At 40.4% G+C, this 24728-nt stretch overlaps 1 protein-coding gene across 1 annotated transcript in view; it reads right to left on the reverse strand.

Moving 5' to 3' along the window:
• Positions 1-21374, reverse strand: part of fat2 (FAT atypical cadherin 2) — a 108508-nt gene extending 87134 nt beyond the window's left edge. The window contains exons 1-3 of the mRNA XM_084009744.1: positions 21152-21374; positions 4095-7360; positions 2742-3053 (exon numbers count right to left, since the gene is read on the reverse strand). Coding sequence (XP_083865870.1) covers positions 2742-3053; positions 4095-7347 — 3565 coding nt within the window. The 5' untranslated portion in view covers positions 7348-7360; positions 21152-21374. The remainder of the gene's footprint in view (positions 1-2741; positions 3054-4094; positions 7361-21151) is intronic.
• Positions 21375-24728: the final 3354 nt, after the last annotated feature.

A 24728-nucleotide genomic window follows, 5' to 3' on the forward strand; every position in this document is an offset into this window, starting at 1 on the left:
ACCAGTTCTCAGTTTGTAACTTGAAAACATCAAGTCCAAAAAACAGCAAATATCTGTTCAAGGATATAGAGGCTATGCAATATTTGAGGAATTTGCAGATTTCAAATGCTAATGACACATTCCTGACTTGTCTGGCCTTGTGAACAAACCACCTTTTTGAGAAACACGTAATGAAACCTACACTGAACTTACATAACCGAGACATTACTCTTTGGTCATTTTGGCAATTGGGCACACCCATTGTCCTTGCATAAACCTACTGCAACAACTTGCTTGAAGCAACAGCACCTCGATAAAACAGATTGGACTGAGTGTAATTTGTGTTTTCAGTTGCTCAGCCCACATCCTTCCCTGCTGAAAGTGTATAATTATATAAATAAAAATATAAATAATAAAAAATATAAAATAATTATATATGGTGAGACACACAATGCTCAAGTAGGAAGTATTCAAATGCTTCAAGAGGGTAAAAGCTTAGTCAGAAACCTGTGTACAGCCATGAGTCATTTCATCCTGTTGAGGCATGAGAGGTTTCTGCAACAGCAGTCATCTGCGCATTAGTAATAGTGGGTTCATTTGTGAAAACAAGACAAGGTGGATCACTTTCTAAGGATGAGGTTTCAACAGCACTTTTACGTAATTTGCGGTAACACAATCTTGCTCATTTACATGATCCTAAAAGGCCAATATCTGAATTTACTAGAATTCTTTGCTTTTCTGATGATAGTTTATTTAGTTAGTGGTATTCCAGCCTTTAAAGGTTAGATCATCTGTGTGCATTTCAAATATCCTCTTAATTGTTTTGTACCTCACATGCAAATTCCCGTTTAATTTAAACTACATAGTCTAAAGTGTGTGGACGCCTATAAGTAACCCATACCCATATGTGATTGTTGAACATCTACTTCCTCTTCTGGTTTCAGGTTTTCCACCAGATGCTGATGCTAGCTATAGGGAGTTTCTCATATTCAGTCACAAGAGCATTAGTGAGGTCCAACACTGATGTGGGCTCTGGCATCTGTGCAACCAGTCATGCTCCTCTTCACCAAACTGGGAAAATCAATTCTTTATAGAGCTGACTTTGTGTACCCTTGTAGCTTCAGTATAGACTAAACAGCTTCATCCAAACACTCTGTCACAGCGTAGGAAAGCACATTACACTAACAAGCAAATTCCTGCCTAGTTAGATAGATACTAATTGCACCATGCAATTAGCAGCAGTAGTTCCAGCCAATGTCCAGTCTACTCTATTCTATTTCTTGAGTTTACACAGTAAAGGAAAACTGTTGTCCCAGAGCTTGAAATGATTTGTCGAAACTATCATTCAATGCTGAAATGTTAAGATCTCCCTTCAATGGCTCTAAGGCGGGCAAGTCCAAAACCATGAAAAACAACACTAGAGCAAAACTACACAAGAACGTGTTCAGGGTAGTCTACATACTTTTGGCCACATAACATGTGTATGGCGCTTTTGTGAGGTTACAGTGGCAGATCTTGTAACTTTGTGATCATGTTACACCAGTCGTATTTTAATCATAGTGTAAGTATCTATTTACCGTTTCTTACCCTTTCACTTGAGTAATTGTGCATTCTCTAACGTCTATGTGTGGTTAGTTCATCCTGTACTAACACACCTGCTCATGCACAATAAAAGACGTGTTTTAATGTGACACTCTCTAGCTGTTTCTGTTCTCCCTGCCTTGTTGTGGCATCCCTCTTTAAACCGCACTCTCCCTCTGTCTGTAATCCTTTGGTATACTGGCCTTAGGGTGTGGACAAACACCAGAGCTACCTGGAGATTATATGAAGAGGACAAGGGCTTGTAGCAACTTGTAGCGATAGAGCTAATGCGCCGCAAATTACCTGAACATCAAAGTCCGAAGCAGATGACACAGTCGCAACTGTCAAAGATGAACCTGAAGGGGGTTACAGGCCTTTTTTACCCATGCTATTTCTTTTCTTTTCTTCACGGTTCCTTTCAGTCCAAAGATCAGTTTGTTAGTGACCTCTGAAGTAGTTTCTCATGATCAAATTTCATTTTCAGCTTTGCCATATCTGTGACACACCCAGGTTCTGTATGGCATGCTCTGCTCAGACTTTTTAACCCCGTGTGGGAAATAACTGGCTGTCAGGTTTTACAGCTGCAGCATTATTCCTGAATCTAAATGTAAATGTGCCACGGGGACGTGACGACATTTACATGTATGTCGAAACAGTTTGTGAAAGAGACAGCCCAGGGGTCCTCCAGATGTCTTATATTCACAAGGGGAGTTTGAATCAAAGTGTAAATCAATCACAGTGAAACGGGTTGCCTATATTTCTGTCGAAACTGCGTCTGAAATGGAGGGATGACAGTATGCTGGCTGATCCAATTACATCCTACATCCCAGAGTAACAGGCTTTTACGGGCAGGCGGATACACAATTACATTTTTCAGGCCCATGCTGAATATTCAAACGTCTACACTTACTGTCACAAAGCTGGAAGGTTAGGCTGCTCAGACAACAGGCTAAGATTATGTTTTAAAGGAGCAGTAATTCACTTTACAATGAAAGACTTGCTGTATAAGCAACATTTTAAATTATGCCGATTCCTTGCACAATATCTTTTTGTGAAATACAGAATTCCATTCAAACATCTACTGTGTGTGTTTTTAAAAAGGACACCTGCAATACCACTGAAAACCAGTACACTTTTAACTGGTGATTGTGATGTTCAATTGTATTGTTTTATAGAATTACCTGTTTTGGGATCCACGTCAAAGTACGTGCGGTGAGATTCCAGCATCTGGAAGGACAGCTTCCCCTCAGACGATGTGTCCACATCTTTGGCCGACACCTGGATGACGGACATGACCTTGTCCACGTTCTCCTGGACGGATGTGAAATACACCGGCTGAGAAAGTTCTGGAGCATTGTCGTTAACGTCAAGGACCTCCAGGAAGACGTGAGTCCAGGAGATCAGAGGCTCAGTTCCCAGATCAGTGACGTAGACAGAAAGCCAGTAGTGAGGCATCGTCTCACGATCCAACGGCTCCTTTGTACGAATCACACCTGAGACAAATGAAAGGGTGGGAAATGACTTCAGCACAGCAGTACTTGTTTCATAATGCTACCGTGCCTCAGGGATGAATCAAGTATAAGTTTAATCAATTTTATATTTAATAACTCTAACCACCCCTGAGGAAATATCAATCACAATGACAATTTCATCTAGCTTTTGCTGTAAACGCCCCAGAGGAAACATTGTGTTGTACTGCTACATTTACAATGCTGCAGAGATTATGTGTCAACGTGGTATAAACATGACATTGTACTGACTTACAAAAACCTTACTGCTTTACTGCAGATGCTACCTTGACCTGATCTTTGATCTGCAGAGAGATGAATAGTTCTGCCACTCATCCATTGTCGAATACAAAAATATGCAGTATGTTCAGATTGAAATGGCATCCTGTCATTCTTGACCATGAAAACAACCGTTGTTAAAACAATCTCACCAACAGGGTCCATTGGTAGAAATGTCTTGTGCTTTTGATGATAGCACATGGTCTTCATCGGCAAAGAGATTTTGCCCAGTTGTCATGTAAATGTGTGTATTCACATATCTTAAGGACATGTGGTCCTTTAAGTTTGCAAACTGCTGATTCCAAGGCCAAGTATTAGATTAACTTTCAATATCCATGTCAACATTGATGATCTCCAATACAAAAAACAAATGCTACTACTAATACAAATAATAATAATAAAATAATCATAACATTATCTCTTATGATGAGCTAATTTAATCCAGCACTATTTCCTGGAGACAAGTAATTTCCACTAATATGTGCTTGTTGCTCGGCTATATTATAAATGTTATTAAGGCTGCTAAGACTTTAAAAATGCAATCCACCATAGAAAATCTTCTATTTCTAATTGTAATAATCCCATTGATCACCCACATAAGGCAAACAGGAGCACTATAAATGAGTCAAACTATGCCTGCAGGATGTTTTTAAATTGATATAAACTAATTACATGTTTGCATTTTCAACCAAGTGTAGATAAAGAGAAAGAATACTTTCTGTTTATAATTTAAAAAAAAGGTTTTACCCGTTTCTTCGTCAATGGCGAAAACTCCAAGACCAGATCCTTCATGGATGTGGTACCGGACAACTCCATCTCTGCCCAGGTCCTTGTCTGAAGCTGTAAGCGTGACCACTGATGTCCCCACAGCTGCATCCTCCATCACTCCGGCTTCATACACAAACTCTGAGAGCACAGGCCTGTGGAGGTTCTCATTGACATCCAGAACGTGAATCTCTACAAAGCAGGAGGAAGAGAGGGAGCGAGGGAGGCCGTGATCCACAGCCCGGACTGTGAGGTTGTAAATTGGTCGCCTCTCAAAGTCCAGCTCCCTCTCGAGGATCAAGGCACCCGTGGAGGAGTCGAGGTGAAAGATCCCACCCTCTGTATTCTTAAGGTTGTAGGTGACAAGGCCTCCGCTGCCCAAGTCCAAGTCAATACTCTCAACCCAGACGAGGAGGGTGCCCACAGGTACATCCTCTGGAACTTTTATTTTGTACACTTTGGGAACAAACTTGGGTGGGTTGTCATTTATGTCTTGCAGGACCACCACAAGGTCAATCATGGAGAACAACTGAGGGCCGATTTTGGCTTGGTCTCTGGCTTCGATCCTGAGGTCGTGCCTGGGTGAGGTTTCTCGATCCAAACCACTCGTCACCGTCACCTCGCCAGTCACTTCATCAATGCTGAACATGTCGGTAGACGTCAGTAGGGAGTACTGGACATTACCACTCGTATCTATGTCGGGATCTGTTGCACGAGCTGTAAAAATTATGGAGTCCACCTCTGTATTTTCAGGTACATGTATCACGTATCTGGGTTGATCAAAAACAGGAGGATTATCGTTGACGTCTATGACGTTCACAGCAACAAACTTCCACGCAGATGTTTGTGGCATTCCCAAATCATAAACAGTAATGTTCAAAATGTAGAACTCTTTACTCTCTCTGTCTAACAGACAGACTAACTGAAGGTCACCAGAGAAAATGTCAATGGAGAAACAGCCGTTCTCATTCCCACTTGATATGGCGTATACCAGCTTACTGTTGAACCCAGTGTCAGCGTCCGTTGCCTTGAACTGAATTATTGTGGAATTCAGTGGATGGTCCTCAGCCAAGTCGATTGAACCTGGGAGGCTCAAGTCAAACTTGGGAGAATGTCGGTTGGTGATGTGAATATCAGAGAACGTGTCTTCCTCTTGATTACCTAAAATGGGCTTGATTGACTCAATCAGTTTATCAGTCAGCCGCTTGAAGACGCCCGTTTCCTGGCAGCGGAGCGTTGGATCATCTCCTCTGTTAGTGACAGTTACCCTGATAAGTGAAGCTTCAGAGGAATGTTTGCCATCCGTGGCTACAACTCTCAGGTTGAACGAAGCTGCTCGCAGGGGAATCGGTTGCTTAAGGGTGACGGCTCCTGACACCGTGTCAATACCAAATACTTGAAGCTCATTTCCCGACTCAATGACATACCGCAGCTGCTGCAGCTCGTCTACATCAATGGCTGACAGCTCAGCGATTGTGTGTCCCACGGGTAAATCTTGAGGTACGGTGGTGTTGCAGCCCACCCTCTCGAAAAGAGGGACATTATCGTTGATGTTGTTCAGGGTTATTGTGACGGGGCATTCACTGACCTGACTGAACGGGCTGCCGCTGTCCAATGCCCAAACTCTCAGGTGGTAGCGCCGTCTCATCAGCTCGAAGTCCAAGTGTTCGGAGGTGGAAATGACACCTGTGAATGGGTCTATTATGAAAGGTAAGAGGCCTGCGTTAGCAATAGCATAAGTCACAAAGCCGTTTTTCCCTTGATCTTTGTCTGTGGCAGCTACTTTCAAAACGCTGCTGCCAACAGGGGTGTTTTCCTCCAGTGTGGCCTGGTAGGAGGTTTGGGTGAATTGTGGGCTGTTGTCGTTTTCATCGGTTATCTCAATCACTATGTGAGTCTCGGCTTCACCGTGATTGGCCACTACGTCAAACTCATATCGCTCCTTTCTCTCATAGTCAAATTTCTCTGTTGTTATGATAATTCCTGTTTTGGGATTTATCTTGAATTTGGTGCTGTCTGGATTATTTTTGATGCTGAAAGTAACATTGTAAGGCACAGAGGTGACCAAAACCTTAACCACGTAAGTGTTCGGAGGTGAAAACTCACTCAGTGTGACAATGTAGGTGTCCTCTAAAAACGCCAACGGGCTGTAATGATACGCCGGAACGTGAATTAGTGTAATTGGAGAGAATAAATGTGGGAAGCTCCGGTCCCTGGCTTGAAGAGACAGATTTAACCCAAAAGGGGTTTGAGACCACATAATCCTCTTTGTAGAGATCACTTGGAAGTTGCTGCCCTGCACACCTAAGGGGATTATCTCAAAACACTTGTGAGGATCCCCTCCAACAATATTGAGGGATTTCACGGGCTTAACTCCTGCTTCCACGTGGACATTGATCGTTATTCTGCCATCTCTAGAGATTGTTGGTTTGGGTGGAGGTGTGATAACTGGAGACCCCATGGGCATGTTTTGTACATTTATTGTAACCCTGGCAACATTACCAAATTTTTGAACACCTGATATCTTCTTTGTCCTGTCTTCAGCTAAAACCGTGAGGTCGTACCTCTCTGCACGGGTGTGATTTAGCATCTTGACAAGGCTGATAGTGCCCGTGAAAGGGTCAACAACAAAAGGATGAGCTCTGCTGGTGAAAGAGTAGTAAAACTGAGCGTTGCTCCCAATATCAGCATCTGTAGCACTGACCCTCACTACACTTGACTTAAGTGGAGCATCCTCCCTGATGGCCTCGTTGTACGAGGCAGGATAGAAAAGAGGCTTTAGGTCATTGGTGTCAAGCACCTGAACAAACACTTTCGTCTTTGCCTGGAATTCAAAAGTCTTTTCAGTTGCCGCCACAGTGAGAGTGTAAGTGTCCCTGACCTCCCTGTTGAGGAGTGCCGAGTAACTAGTGCGTGTTTTGATCCTGAGGAAGCAGAAATCTCCAACCTGGACTGCCTCTGCTTGGAAAAGTTCATCTTCATCGCCTGAGACAACATCATATTTGATATCCCAAAGCACATCTGTCACTTCGATGCCCATTTTCACCGGCGTTTCAACGAACGTCCGCGGAGCAGAGTTCTCATTTATGGTGGCGTTGTAGAGATGATGTGTGAACCTCAGTGGCAAGCTGTCTTTTCCTTTCCCCATACTCCCCTGACACCTTGCCACGTGCAGGAGGACAGATAATACAGTAATGAGAGTTGTTCCTAAAGCTGCCATCTTTGGTACCTCCATGAGATCCTCAGACCTGGGAAAAGAAAAAAGAAAGGAACAAATAAATATCATGTAAATATACTATAAAACAGGCAAAAGAAGATGCCTTTATAAAGTAAAAAGGTTTCTTGAGTAAAAAGTCTTGTCTGTTTGGATTTGCCTATCTGCAGAAAAACAAGTAAGACTTGTACCTACACAATTTTGTAAATAGACTAATCATTTCCCCCAAGCTCCAAAACGAATATAACATGACACAGCAGCAGAGGAGAGGCCTGTGGAGAGGTATCTGACTCCTGTCCCAACTTGCCCTGACTGAGAAAAAGAAGGCAATGTGAAACAACACATTGTTTCAGTGCCAGAAAGTTGCCTCGGAGCCCCTTTAGCCAGGTAACACTCTAAACCCTTCCCATAATTATTCCTTTGTCATATAACAGGAAAAAAAAGTACTCGTCAAAATAACTACTTCTAAGTCTTTGTCATCACTGAGCTATGAGGGGGATTTGTAGTTTGATGACTTGGTATCATGCAGATGACAGTGGGGGTTCAGTCCTGATCCAACTGTAAACTGCCGCATGTGTACTGAAGGTCTAAGCTGGTGATTGCTGTGTGTGTATTAGATGTCCCTGAAGGCATGAGCCACCGAATTGCTGCTTTCCTAATCAACAAAGGATCAAGATCCCACACTGCTGGAATTTCAATATCTCTTTTACGGGGGAGATGTGGCCAGAATGGCAGCATGAACACCGGAACAATTTTAGATCAGTAACGGGAATAAAATTGAAGCGTCTCAGATGAAAACCACCACCATGAAGATTTAACATTTACATTGCTTGTTAAACAACAACACTGCGTTTAATTGGACCGCATTTGTTCTTTAAACTTTTTCTTACAGTCTACTCCAAACAAAACGCCATATAAAATTACTTCTGAAAGGGTGGATATTGGATGATCTTAAAATAATGTATGCAAGACTTTCACATTAGAGTCTGTTTTGCTGTCTACTACATATACTATTTTATTTTCAATAAATTAAACTTAAATATATTTTCTGATTTAGCCTCACTTTCGGTTTCCTTCGGAGCAGATTCAACCGTGAGAAAATGCCATCATATTCCCCTTTAATCTAATCTATATCATCATCTGTGTTATCCATACTTCAGTGTTGTAGCTATGGTGGCATAACTGATGTTATCATAATCCCATTACTTTGAACTGACCTCAGGATTTAGCATTCCCTGGCTAAGCCAAATCTTTGTCAACACTTGAGAGACGTGGAAAAAAGTCGAGTACATTTACACATCACATTTTTCTTCCACAGTGATGTTGCTGTGCACACTTGAAACAGTCTGTGGCAGAATCAACAAATTTCATCTTTTTACTGAAGTACATTAATTGTATGATAAGGCTGATATTCTCAAAAATAAATTCCCATACAGCCAAACTGCATTGTCAATGACATACTTCTCCCGGATTACCTTTATTTTGATTTACTTTTTTACAATCAAAAGGCCACGGAGCACTGTGTAGCGAGAAGGTCGGTGGATCAAACGGGAGTTTCACCAAGCCGTGTTTGTGTCCCGTGTGAAACTTTTTAAACCCAAATCATGATCTTTTACTAAACCTAATCAAGAAGTTTTGTAAACGAAACATAAACATAATTAAGAATGCAGTTTTGAAGCACAGCCAGAGGTGAAACCGCTTTCATTTACACGTTATTTAGAAATGTTGATATGAATGGTTGGTTCGACACATTCTTGAGGCTGCACCCTTTGCATGCGGATTTATTGCCTTTTAATGAACACCGTAAGCGGAAAAGATCACAAGAAACATGGAAATTGCGAGGCAAGACGATGCACGACCACATCACGCCAGCTCAGATTTCACACCGCCCAGAACTGACAGAGAGAACTGCAGGGCAGAACGCTTTGCCCTTCACTGCCACTCTGACAGCCTGTTCACAACTAAAAGCAATCTACACAGCACAGTCTGCAGGGCAGAGAGAGAGAGAGAAAAGATATTATCTACCATGCTTTTACTTACCTTTTCACTCCTCTGCAAGAAATACTCATTCAAATAGAATTATGAAGAAGAATCTTAACTATTTGACCCCATTGTGAGCCCATTATAACCCTAAATCAAACACACAAAGGTTCGAGATGAATGATGCCTTCATGTTGTGCCGAAAAAGCTATGGATGAGGTGTTGTACATTATCTCACAGTTTATATGGGTCTATGAAAACAGCTCTTATATGATGCAGAGAACCTTCAGGTCTGTGTCTCCAGGTAGACTGGCGCTGGGGCTTTCAGTGGAGGGTGACAGGCATGTGGGATTTTATCTCCACTTGGTGATAGATAATCAGATTATGAACGTCCGGGTCACTATTTGGGTTTCGGAAGAGATTTAAGGCATTTTGTAATCCACACTTTTCTGCAGTGTCACTTTTCTATCTTTTCCATCTGTGAGGCTGGATTAAAATAGGCATAATTTAGAGTAGGTGCAGACACTTCACATGTGGTACTTGGGGGGTGGGGGGGGGGGGGGGGGGGGGGGGGGTGGATGTTCATTAGTATAAAATATCACAGGTATCACTGCATCAATACATTAAGAAGTGGACTATTTATTTTGAAAGACACTGTGTCTGGTTTCTTGATGAGAACACGTGCTAAGCATATAAATCTGTATTTGCACATTGATCTCAGCCTCAAAGATATGGATGGACAGGATTGGCATAATGAGGTATAAAGTAATCCTGAGTGTAGAAAGGTTTGAAAGAGATTTTATTTTGTAATTAAAAAAAAAAAAAAAAACTCTCCGGACTCAACAAATCTCTGTAAATTCAAATGTCTCAAGTAGCAATTTAAGAGTGCAATCCAGGTTAACTCAATCTTCCTCAAGTTAGAAACACAAGACTCCCAAGTGATGTAGCAAATAGTCAGTTTAATCAAGGCCATCACTTTCAATTATGTCAATTTGTTTCTGAGAAGTCATGCCTGTTTCAAACCAAACACTGTGCCAAAGTTGCCCAATCTGTCTAAAACTGACCTAGAATGTTAAAGTGATTTCATTTAAAATGCTGAATATTTTCAAGTGCAATTTTAAACTTCAGCTTGTCGTAAGCATTGCATACGAGAATCTTAAAGGTTGTCTAATTGACACATTAATATAACAGCAACAACCAACTACATTTACATAGACAATTATTGAGTTGAGTAAATACATACTGTGTAGTAATTTCTACCTGAACAGAGAGTTAAGTCATACTCCCTCAGTGTGTGTTGGAATCCAAGCTCCTCTGTTCTTTGTTTACCTAACCAAGACGGCCACGCATTTCTTTTGTTTGCGTGCTGCTAGCTCACTGCGCTCATACAAGTTACAGATAACCTTTAAGCTCCATAAACAGATGGTTCTTACTGAAATGCACATAGAAAGTCATGTTTTTTTCTGCACAAATGCTTGTACCGTTGAGCTTTTCAATGAATCCAGACCTAAAGTGCTGTAATTGGCCATCTACAGCGGACGGGCCGAGTCATTGGTTGGTCTGTGTGGTGCCAGAATAATTCAGTTTGGTCTGGTAATGTCAGACAAGGTTTGTGCATCCCCCTCAGTTGATTTATAACTGGCAATATGATTTAATTTTTATGAAACTTTCCATTCATATAAAACAGTGCAAGAGATAAACTACTGTCATCGTAAGAACATTTGTCTTATTGAAAGAAACTACCGATGACCAAGAGCTCTTTGAGTGAGGTTATAGAGCATCAAACACTATTTGGCAACCTCATAACTCAAAGGAGAACTACTTATACAAATATGTGTTCAGGTAGTGTTTCTCATGAAGCTTAAATAAAGGTGAAGCAGCAGCTAAAGCCTTTGGTGATCAAGCAGAGGAGGGTTGATGGGGAGTAGGCGATGAAGATGAATTACACACACAGAAATATTATTCATTCCATTTGTATCTAATGAACGCTGTCAGGCATGTAATGAAACCAACAAATCAGCATTACTTGCCTCATCATCACACACAGGTAGATATTGTGGAAGTGAACCTTTTGTATTGCGCGCTTGGCTTTAATGGCCCTACATGGGAACTGAGCTGTAAATTCCAATTTGTATGCCAGAGTCTGGATGATCAAACCTGCATTGATTTTCCTGAACTCAAAAGCTGAATTTTTACCAAATCTACAAACTCTACTATTGCAGGCAAGAACTTCATTTAACACTTCTATGAAATCTTTTTTAGGATTTTTTTATGTTTGATATCAGCCGTTAAACTCTGAACCTGAAACTGAGATTGAATGGAAACATTACTGTTTTCACATGAACATCCAGTGCTGCTTCTGCTGCTGCTGAGGTCAGCCTGAATGTGTAGTTACACACCATTTCAATCAGTCCCACATCATCACACAGGCACGCCTCCCTCCCTGTCTGAGCTCCAGGTAGCAACCTGCAGCCACATGTTGAGCTCCAGCTTCCTGGATCACATTTCACCAACACCCCTATGGCTCCCAGTACAGAGCACCACCTCCGTCTGTCAGTGGGACATGACTGAGCAGCTATAGCTGCTGGAAGCTCAACAGTCCTCAACAGGGAGGTTTTTTGAGGGGCTTGTCTTCTCCACTTCTCCAATGAGAGAACCAAGTGATAAGAAAGTGTATTACAGTTATATCAGCATGTATCGGTGGGGCTCAGCACCAACTTTTAAAATGGGGCTGACACACGTCAGCTTTATGTTGCCGAAACTCAAAATATCATGCTGCTTTTAGTCATTTTATTTTGAGTTATTCAGATACTATGCAGTTAAACGTAAGCTTATCAGTAAAAAAGATGACATTTAAGAATAAAAGCTTTATTCCTGTAAATGAACAAAATTCTTTCTAGTTTGTTTTCTACAGTGCAGACTACAGTATAATGTTCCATCCAGCTCAAAGATGCCGGGATACTTCGCCTGCGGAGAACTGTATGTTTTTCGTTTACGTTCCTCTGGTTCTCAGTTCAATCAACTTGCACACGAGTTTGTGATCTTGATGGGTTGGTTGAACTTTTCACCCTGCATATAATATATTCATATGTCAAATATCAATATTGGCCTCAACAAGTCTAAACTTCTTTCTTGTCAAATGCATAAATCCTGGTGTTGCAACAGAGACAACAGACCCCTACGAAAACAATGGAAGCTAAAGCCAAGAATCACAGTGGAAAAGTGAACCACCTCATCACCTAGTCACCTGATCGAGACAGAAGACAATGAAATCAAGGAATAACACTGTTATTCACTGTTACAACTATGAAAAATATAAATCACTATGCGTACAAATTCAGTATAGCTTTGCAGCAGAGCTTGTTAAGGATGTGCTAACATACTCTACTAATGTTAGCTCCACACATTTTAGAAACTTAACGTTTCAGAAACGTATATCTATTCGGGTAACAAGCGTTACTATTTCAATGTTTAACCATGAACCGATGAAGAAAACCTCAAACTATAGCATGACAGTGTATGAAGCAGAGCCGCATAGATTTTGTTACTCGGTTGGAGCCGATGCTAAGCTATGACTCATCAGTCTGTGTTTGAGGGGGAGGACTCCCAAAGCTCTCATTTACAGAGAAAAACAGGCATGTAGGTTTGACTACCAATTATAGCTAACCTAATATAATAGATAGAGAGTAGATAGATACTATTAGTAGAAACAGTCAAATCAGAAAAAAAGTCCTTGCTAGTTGTAGCTCTTGGTGTGTCTGTTCTTTGCCTGATCTCTTCACCGTCACCTTTTACCTACTCATCAGTGCTGAATGCAAATTACTTTCAGCCGCACAGAGCACTTCACTCACTGTAAAAGTAGTCACCCATTTCCTGTGTGATGACTATTGCAACACAGACATGTTGAATCCTGGATCCTGATTGCTGCCACTCTGGTTTTGTAAACCCCGAGACTTTTTATAATAAAAGGGCAGGGAATGTGGTTTGATCAGAGAGCCGACAGCACACAACAGGCCTGGCCTGGCCCAGTGGAATCCAGGTAATTATTATCTCCATATGTTTGAATAAAGGTTCTCCACCAGAAAATTGAGGTTTTAGATTAAGAAAGTGGTTTTATAAGGGAATTAAAGGATTTGGGAGTTTTCCTTTTTTTCACTGAAAACTATACGCCATTACTCCTCCTGTGCCTTCTCTGACTGCATTCATCCCCTCGACCTGTTTCCTGGTTTTTGTCAAGTGATTACATCCCCTTTTTTACAAAAGCAAGGAAAGAAAAGGGAGCTGCCAGGATTCAGCTGAAATATAATATCCAGAGTAATTGCATCGAGGTGCTAGTTTGGATGTGGGCGTTTAAAGGGGCCGCCAAAAACAGATGGACTAACGGACCTTTTTCTGTAAAAGGAAATACGGCTTTATTTTTACGTCAAAAACTACACATCTTTACTCAAGTTAGACAGTAGTTGTGTCTTGTTCACAGCCACCTACAATGACAACACTTTATCTTAAACCCCAAAATGTTGCATTTATAAGCATTACATACAAATATGAATAATTGTTTACACTGCATGTAGTGTAAGGAGATTAAACAATTTTTAATTGTTTATTAATTATAGACATTATTAGACAGTTGTAACCATATATAAAATGCTTCAAATTTGTGTGAAGATGTTATAATTTTAATAATTATATTTCCTAAATATATAACTATATGCATATATTTAGTATATTTATAAGTAATATCATACTTATGATTATCAATGATATTATTATTATGATAGTTATAAATACTTTGTCGCTCTGCATGACAAGAAACTAAATACAGCTGAAAGCTTTTGGAAGAAATAAGGGGGTCTTGAGTATACTTTACCCCGTTTTAAGCACATTTATACATGTTTTGAACTAATCTGTAAATTAATTGTGCATGTCATAATGTGCATAAATAGTTAACAAATGTCGTCTGATGCACATGAAAAGTTTATTCAATATGTCATAGCGAATTGATCCTGTGTTATCAGTCATTCATTCACGTTTTATATAATTTCAATGCATACAATACTTACTTATGTTAAATACAATATATTAAGTGTATGAATCAGGCTCATAAATGATTAATAGGGGCGCTTTAAGTAACACATCTCCCTTTATCCTCATTTGACTGGGCCAGTCATAACGGTACAAACACGTTTTCCTCCACGTGCAACTGAACTTACTTTCAGACTACTTCTCATTTGCATAATTACAGAGTTCAATTTCCTCCCCATTCATAAAAAAACATTAACACCCATAGTCTGTGCTTTGGTACAATCTAACCCGGTAATGAGTCTGTGCTGCAGCATTAAGCCATGATGGATGGATATGCTTCACTCGATGTCAGTCTATTAAGCGCTCACTCTTGTATTATGGTGAAAAAAACAGCCAAAGTTCATTGACTACAAAGCACAAATTATGTTTTGCTTCCCCTTTAACGATTCACAGAGTGAAATACAAAGTGCTGCAGCTAGGTGTTAGAGCAGGTGGCCCCATTCAGATAAAAGGTTGTTTCCGAAGACACTCGGTGAGACGTGCAGGTCTTTAGCATTTCAAGTTCTCTGGGGTCTGGGAAAGTGTTCACACAAGAACAAGCTGAACAATCAGAAAACTGGTTAACTAGCAGATCAATAAGGTTGAAGTTTTTCTGGATGTGAAGAAAAGGCAGGGGGACCTTATATTTAAGGTCATCACAACTGTCATTATAGTCAAGAATCTATCATGGAAACCTGAGGCTTTTTCCAGTCAAGGACGCTGCTGACTTTCATCTTAAATCAGTTTGATGTGACACACAGCTTGTATGATTGTGCCTCAGGGTTTCTATGAACCTATCAAGGTGGGTAAATATATGAGTTTGGAGGCTTCGTCCTCCACCTCATACTTAATAATAATAATAATACATTGTAATCCCTACATAGCTGGAAGGCTTGTACATTTTCAGCAGTTATTTGAGCTGCCTGCGGTCCATAACACATCTTGCGTTATCCTCACCACAATGTGAGGTCTTGATCTCCTGGTGTCATTTTCCCCCCGATACACATGACTTTCGAATTTCGAACTTCTTGCAGCTCTACTCCCTGTTTTAGTCTCTTTCAGCTCATTGTTTTGGTTTTCCAGTATCTAACACAAGATCGGAAGATTCAAGAATCTGTTCTGGATCAAAAAGTGACACCAATAATCGAATGGAGAGATTTCCAAAGATTTGCATCCCCAGTAATAATATATCAATGCTGTTTTTAAAGCTTGTTGGACAGCTTCCAAGTGGTCAAAAAATAATAAATGCAGGTTCAGAAGATTAGAAGCAAAGTCCAAGGACAGCCCCTCTGTGCTCATCCAATTAGGTGTGACAAGGGTTTATATAGCAGAGTTTCCCCCCAGGAAATTGGTTCTGCTCTTCTGTTCCTGAAGCTTTATAAGCCTAATTTTGTATTTTACTAAACATAATTTCTTCCGATGTCAGGCAAGGCGCCTCCACTAATATATGCCAATAGAATAGCCACTAGATGATCAGCAAGTGATAAATGCTGAGTGGCATAGTGTTAGTACTTTCTGTCTAAATAATTACATTATTGGAATGCCCTGCCACCAGAAATCTGAAAATGCTGAACCACAGGCTGAAAAAACAACAACCTGCGATCATTTTTCTCTGGTGATGCACATCAAGTGCAACCTCACATGACCCCTACACGCAGCTAGAGGAACGGGCAAATATAAATACATATATATGTATATATGTATTTATACTCATGAGGACTGCACACACACAGACACACGCAACCATAAAACATACAAATACTGCGATGAGTGAGGGAATATACAAACATGCAACATGTGAAATTACTGTAACATCTGACGTTGTGTTATGTGTTTTTCTTTCTTAAAAGCCTCAAAAGAGACACATTGTATACATTATCAACTACTAGAAGTCACACATACATACATTGGTTGCACTTACATTAAATGCGAGAATGCCTTCAGGTATCGTCTCTGCCAATTAAATAAATAAACCTTCCAGGAAATCCTGTTTTGATGTCTACAAGGCGGCAACAGTCAATAATGAACAGTCAATCATCATTTCTCGTACCTGTGCCAGACCACCATGCGAGAAATGAAAGTTGTGGACTGGTGTTGAAAGATGGTGTTGACATACAAACAAGAATAGGAAAAAAATATATCTAGCACTCCCTTTTGCCCCCAAAGCCCACCCTGACATGTCATCCTGCTTCCAGATAACTAGTCAAATCAAGTTTTGAAGGGGCAGAGGTATGACTGGATGAGCCTTAACAAGCCTCCATCATCCCCCACTCCACCGTCTCCCTCCCACTCATCCCCCTCTCCCTGCTCTGACTTTCATTCATGGAGACTGCCTCCCAGCACTCTACTTTATTACTTTTTCCTGGATGACTGTTATCTGTGCTTAATGACTCTGACACTTGACCTCTGTTTAACAGTGTCCAGTCGATGGTGGATCCCATTCTTCTCTTTTCTTTCATGTATTGGCGTTGGACTATTATTCATGGGACATTATTCCTACATCTAATACAACATTAGTACCACACTTGTAGGTTTGAGTTTTATGGCGTAGAGACAGTTTTTGATATGATCAGCAAAAGCCCACTTTACCCACACTACAAAATCTAATCTAACCTAATACAAACTAATGTAATCTAGGATTTAAAGCTTGCCTGTGCTGTATAATGATGAATAATATGCATCAGTTAAAGGGACTTAGGGCAGGATCAAGAAATAAGACTCAACAGTGACACGACGGCCGTTAGGGTAACTGCAGCCATCTGCCAAGCCGGCGCGGTAGCGCGCACGAACTCTTCAGTGCAGCTGATGCTGTGACACGGTTATTTATTTACTCGCTGTTCACGTGACTGTTTACTACAAGCCCTCCGCACATGCCTCCGCGGAACTACGTTGGTAGCATACATCTGCGAACAGCATCATGTCAAGCGACGAAGTAAGTAAACGAATGTTTATTTTAGTGTGACTTTAGGAAGACGAATTGCCGCTGATAAAACCTTCGTTTTCTTCTTGGTATTACTTTTAGTGGACTTTGTGTGGTGGTGGGTCGTTTTCCGGCCGAAGCAGAGTCCATTACTACACATACAGTACTTGAGTCCACCGCGCTTGTCTTCTTCTGGTCTCCAAGCCGTCGAGTACGCGCATTCAGCGTCATTTGACGTCACGTCCGCCGGAGTGCGCGGGAAATTCGGACCACGAATTGCAGTACATCATGCAGCACACAGCCTGTTCAAGGCAATGGGGAGATATGTGTGTGGTCTCATTCTTTTTGGTTTTGAACGCTTCATCACCCATTAGCATTAAAAGACTTAAAGTGAATGTTTATTTTTTCACAAATCCTGCCCTAAGTCCCTTTAAATTATGGAGAACTAAACCATAGCTTCTGCAGAAAGTACTGAATGTTCTCATTTAATTAAAGACATTGGTGTAAGCATAACAGTTCCTTAGAGAAATCATGGACAAAATGTACATACATATTTCCAGCTATGCACCAACTATTTTTACATGCATGCACAAAAATACAAAGTAATCACATTAACAAGTTTGATTTAACAGTTTGGTAAGAGTTTAAGACGTAACTGAGCATCTTGATATCACTATATTTGATTTCATCATGATATGCTTCCATTGAAAAATGATGCATTATAATATTGAATAACCATCAGGCCCTACTCTGAATGTGATTTCATATTAGACCTCCTGGACTATGTAAAGGTGGGGTTACGATGCTAACCCCAGCCCAGAAGGGTTCAGGGGTTGGGAGGGGCGTGGCCTCCAACCTGACCCCTCTCGCACTCACAGCATGAGGCCTGGACATGGAGGCCTTTAACTGGAGCCAACTGGTTATATTGGTATGGGCTAACATGCCTGAGCTGCTCTGGTTCGAAGGTACTTAACCCTGTCAGGACGACGGAGCGCTACGATGAAACTCAGAAGAACAGAGTGAGAGTTAATGAATACAAATAAATATGTCAGCAGGCAGCAGAACAAAATGTGTGAGCATCATCACACATCATGTAATGTTATGGGTTTGACAGTATTTCTTCAGCCACTTTGCTGATTTTACTGTGTTCTATTAAATTCTGCTGTGATAAACTGTCCTTTACAATACTATTCATATACATGTATAAAATAACGAGACAGTAATGTTTTTGTGTAATACAGCCAATTAAATAAATAAGGGGCTTCATCGTTTTGTTGTGAAACTATAAAAAGAAAAATAAATACAAAATGATATTGCAGTAGCACAGCACCACTCATTGATTTGCAGCATCGGACGGTCACAATGATCCATGCAACCAAAGGCAGTGTAAGATTGATATCTTGGTCTTAATGCTATGACAAAATGTCCTGATCTAGATAAATGTAGGTCATATTATCGCCATACAGCCAAGCCCATTACAATAAATCCTTCTATGGTCTGCTTTGCTGAAATATGGGATCATATCACACAGCTCTGTTCTAAACTGTGTTAAATTATAGTTGTTCTTCTGCCTTATGTCAGGGAGCACAATTTTGCACAATATAGCTCTAAAAATACGTGTGAACAGAGTGGCATTGTCCTTAATACTATATTATAGTAATATAATTAAACCCAAACTGCACTTTTGTACGATAACACATTGTTTTTACAAGTCTAGGTCATCAAAGATTTAGGTCACCAATGATAAAAACAATATGCCATCTGAAGCTTTTTGTCTCAGTAAAGTAGTTCCTCCTGACCCTAAAACTTTAATTGTCGTAGCATCTGTAAAAGTGGTGTTGGTGCACCGCTGTGGGCACTCGTAACTTCAGTGTGAAGTCATGGAAATGTTCTGGGGACGAGATTAAAAGTCGTTGTGGGAAACTCAGAATTAGCATTGCATTTGAACTTGATAGTATTGGTATCTCTTTTCATTCATTTTGAAAAAGGCTGCCTGAACGACTGCAATAATATATGAAACCATATTACACAATTACAAAATTATTCATAATGTGTTCTCTAAAATAGCGTGGTGTGCTGTATTATACAACCAGTTTTTCGCCGTAATTTTCTGGGCCTCTCCTCTCAGAACTTAAGCCAACTAAGTTAGGTCATGAAGGATGGAAGGTTGAGTGGAGGGAACAGGGGTTTACACTGCTGCGCCACACACACACACACACACACACACACACACACACACACACACACACACACACACACACACAAAGGGTCACTCAGTCATCAGAGCAAATGCCATAATTATAGGGAGGGTCAGAAATGCCCCAGCAGCATTCCCCTCAGATGGTCTGAGGGTTTGTTTGGACCTGACTGTATGGGATGAGTAGATGGAGTGGGTAGGTAGGTGTCTTCAGAGGGGGTGCTTAGGTGTGTTGGTTTCGATTAGGCTCCATTTAACATTATTACCCCGGCATATCGCACCTTGTTAGATGATGTTTTCTAGTTTTCAGTCTTTCCCAGGCCAACTTTCTGAACTTCCCTGCCAGGTAGCAATTCAGGCAGTAAAACAGTCAGTGAGTCAGTTGTAGAGGCCAACCCTAATTGCATGAGGGTAATATTCATCTCTCCTTTATGACGGGCAGCTCCATCCATCCTCTAAGTGTAGACTTTATCTCAACTATTCCAAACAGCCGTGTTACCAGCGCTGCCATTAATGAGGCTCAGCTTTTACCAAATTGCCCATTAGATCTTTTAAAAAACCTCTCAGTCCAGACTGAACTGCATGACTCTAATATTTCAGAATAAACCTTATGCCTCCAAAATCCTTACATGATGGGAAAAGTAAACCGACTTAACGATCTATACTGTCTTATCAGAGACGAGGCATTTCTCCAGGGTGGAAAAACCAATTATGTGCCTCTTTATGCCCTAAAATCAAAATACAATATATCCTCAGGCAACGTCCAGGTCAATTGGGTTTCAGGAAACTGAGGGGGTAGCTTTCTTTTCACACTGTTTACAAAAGAACCAATTGTGTGTTGCTTTCTATTATTGAAAGTATCCTTCAAGAAATGAATTGGTGAGCCCTTCAAGGTTATCTTTTCACTCATCCATCATTAAGCCATCCCCGATTTCACATGTCCCATGTAATCTGGCATCGTTGTGAACTGCCCAAACCTTAGAACACTTTGAGCAGGAGATTAAACGCAGACAGTCCTTTTAAAAAAAGAAGCAAATGCTAATTATTTATTTCCCTACCATTGCATCGAAGAGGATTTGGGTACATGAGTCATCATTGCTTCAAAAATATGATTGAGCAACATCATTTTCCTCAGAGGAAATCACCTCTGGGAGAAAAGTTAAGGGAAGGGAGGGACGCTTTGACCAAAGTTTCAAACGTCAAGCGCTCGGCTGCATGCTTTGACATGTGCTGCTCTTTACCTCTCCTCCCAACGCTCACAGCTAAAACTGTCAGAAATGCATGCTTAGACATCCTTTATGAAACCAATAGCACACACGGAAATACTCACACACATTTAATTTGTTCTGAAAGTAAAGTAAAGTAAAAAGTATGATTGATTTTCTTTTTTCTCTTGTTGGCAACAGTTACTCAAAACACATTATAAAGCAGCAGAGGGACCTCATATCCATATTGCAACTGCACCATTACAACACAATACAAGCATAATGAGCAAAACTTAATTACTTTTCTGATTTATGTGTTGCAAGAAAAGTTGAGTTCTTCTTCTGAGGCACGTCCACTGTTTATATATATACCTCTGGGCAGTGTTTAGAAATATTAATACTAAATAGTGGTGTTATTCTTCACACTAAGCAGCAGCGTGGTGAATGACAAGGAAAACTTACCTTAGGTCCAGTTAGGCAACTCTTCCAGGAATAGTCTTTTTTTCCTCCCCTCACACTTTAGGAACTTTGAAAATCCTTTGACAGGACGGCAACAACCGCTGTACTCCCATAGTGGTTAGGCTTAAAATCCATGGAAAAAAAGAGAAAAGAAACAGTAAGAAACACACATACAGAAATGTAAGTGTGTGTCTCAACTGTGACTAACTTCAACTTCAGCACCTTCAAAGGCTCTGATCAGACTGCTGCTGCTGAGACACCTCAACACTCCCTCAGGAGTCCCATCTCCACCCACTTCTCACACTGTCCCTCCTCTCTGTGAGACACACACACACACACACACACAGTGTGTCACACTCACCATTTGCCCAGATTGTGGGTAGTGCTCCCCCCTCTCTTGCCTTTGGGCTCAGACCTTTGGCCCTTGGCCAGCACTGTGCTTCCAGGGTGTGTGCATGTGTGTTTGTGTTGATACTGTACATATCTCTGCAATATGTTGAATTTCATCTGAATCAGATGAAATTCAAGTATGTTTTCCTCAAAGCGTATGTGCTTTGCTGGTAACTCATTTTGCACACAATAAACGCTTCGAAAAACTAAATGATGTATAAGACCTAAACAAAGTGTATTCCCCCCCCACACACACACACACACACCTGATTAAAACCAGTAAATTCAGTGGCTTCATGGTCTTCAAGTTGGGGATTTAAAGTGATTTTAAGTGCAATTAAATGGTTTTGTTTCCTGTATATTTGTGTAGAAAGACAATCTCTTAATTGGGAGACAAAGGCCTTAAATTAGAAACTTTGAACCCATCTTGAAATTCAGACATACAATTGAATGGTGAATTGGAGGGAAACTTCCCTGGCACTGTAGTCATAAAACACACATACAATCAGAGAAACAGACCTCAAAGACCCCTGACCTGTATGGGACTCTGAACAATAGAACAAAATCACTGAACTCACATTAACAGCGTCAGTTCTACTGATATAAAGACAAAAAAAATCCCACTTACCCCTGGTAGTGTCTGGTCATGCAGATATGTTTTTCTCCTCAAATCAATTCAACAACCACATGCGTCCTTCAAGTGGCTATTTGAGGCAAGCCAACCGCAAGCATAGACACACAAGCTATCCATTTGCACACATAAATTCTACTATGTGAACAAAGATGTGTGATGATGATTTAACAGACATGCCCGAAATAAACAAATAAATAAAAATAAAGACAATCTTGACAAGAAAAAAAGGTTGCTTTAGTTAATTGTTCCGACCAACAATGTCCAGCATTACAAGACACAATCTGTTAAAAGATGCAAAAATGTATCAATTTATCGTTCTATTCACAGAAATCAAATCATGTCTGCTCCTGTTCACAAGTGCTGAGAGTTTGAGATATCTGACACTGAGATTTCTGCTACCACTTCGTTACAATGGACACAGATGGAATTTGTCATTTGAATTGAAAAAATCTTTTGGCAACACTAATTTCTGGGATAACAGCACTTCCCAGATTGTCCTGTTTTCTGCCCAATTATTATACTATACTTTCTTGCAATTGGGCAGATAAAGAAAACATACTTTGGCCATCTTAGAATAAATTGGGCTACTTTTTCCACAAATGAAATGTCTTCTATACTGTATATAAATATATATACTGTGTATTGGATGTGTCCTGTCTCGTCTCCAGTTATTATAACTGAGGCTGGCAGGGTTCAAAAGGCTTGACAGCAGTGACTGAAAAGTGATGACCAACAAAACCAAATGTTGTTTCAGTTCTGTTCTGAGACATAAAATCCCAATTCTACATGGAAATAAACTCTCGACAGTTCATTCATTGTGAACTTTCTCAGTCAGCAGTGATGTCTCTCAGCACAATACAAAGTATGTTTGGAGCTAATAGTTTTTATTCATGTATTTATTATTTAGTATATTAATCATAAAAAGGAGGTGAAGAACCCTGTGTCACTTGTTTGCAGAGCCCAACATGACATCTTTAAATTGCTTACTTACAGTCCAAAATCCAAAGGTAATCAATTCCATATTATATCTATGATATTTAAAACAAAGAACAGTAGCAAATTCCCACATTTGATAAACTGCAACCACAATTTTTTTCTTTTTCTTGATGATCAACTATTGTTTCAGCTCTGACACCAAATATGTTTGGACTTTTAATTAGTTCATTAACTGACAGCCAGGTGAAGTGATTAAACTTGCTTTGCTGACCAGTCTGGGTGTAACCATGTGACCCAACAGTAACTGTAGGCTACTTCAAACCATCTCACCCTAATGAGAGAGGGAGAGTGGTAATTAGCTGCTATGGTTTTGTAGTTGCAGCAGAAACAGTCTTTGTGTTGATGTTGTGTAAACACCACAAATAAACTCAATGCATACAGCTCTAACACTTGGCCTTAGGCCATGAATGTGGTTAGAAAGAAGAGGGAGCATAATGTGGGCGATGGTATCTCATCTACAGTTTGTAGGTGGTTGATTAAGAGGCATTAAGTAATTTCTGTCTTATCAGGATTTAAAGAGCAAATAGTTGCAAAACCACGGGAAAACCTAAGGCACAGCTTACAAGTAACACAAATCTAAGACTGATAACTAAGACATCAGATTCAAGCAGGGCTCCAGTACAAAGGTGTCATTGAGAGGAAATTCATCAGTGTGATAAATACCTCACTGATACCAGTCTGTGGTTTAGGGACTGTCTGCCATAAGCAGGCAGAGGGAAATTCACAAAGGGAAGATTGTTGTGCAAGAAGCAGCCTGATCAACAGCCAAATAAAGCTGCTGCTGCTGTATTAGAGTCATTTGTGCACTGATTACAAAGGAAATTAATACCACTTTGTTGTTCGTGCCAGACCTTCTCTGACAGATTTCTTCATTCTTTGGGAGACCTCAAAGACCATAACAAAGGCTGTATATATATTCACTCGAAGCACTAACCATGGCCATAATATACAGGCTTACTTTGAAAATTCTCATTTGGCCTTTATCTTGGCCTTTGTTCTTTTGCATCAAAATCTTCAGATCTATTGATTGAAAAGTTCCTTCTTGACCTTTGAAATTGTTTGGTAGAGGACCTTAAGTTTAGAATTTATTGATAAACGTATTTCTAACCTCAGATGAAACCATAGTTAAATTGAGAATGGCTGAGGAATTATTTGATTTTTATTATGTTTGACACGTTCACTGAAGGATCATCATATTCAGAAACACCCAACCCAGCTGTGATCATTGGTTAGCTTAATTTAAGTCTCTTGATAAATACTGCAAATTGTAAAGTAGGATATATTAACCCATAAGAACCCACCGTGACACAGGTGTCACACGTCCTTTAAATGCTCTGGAAAATTCCATGAGCAGCTTTATCCTTGACTTTAACTCATGAAGTCCCAGAGTGACACATACTTAACATCCTGGTGGGTCATGTGACAGGTCATGTGATTTAGTCTTCCCATAACAACATTTCCAAGATGTCTGTGTGCCACATTACCACTAGGGGCAAAGCTAGCTAAATTTAAAAGGCTTGTTTTTGGTTGCCAAAGGTAAGATTCAAGCCATGTAAGAAT

This window comes from Eutrigla gurnardus (genome assembly GCF_963514095.1).
Source record: "Eutrigla gurnardus genome assembly, chromosome: 5".
NCBI lineage: Eukaryota > Metazoa > Chordata > Actinopteri > Perciformes > Triglidae > Eutrigla > Eutrigla gurnardus.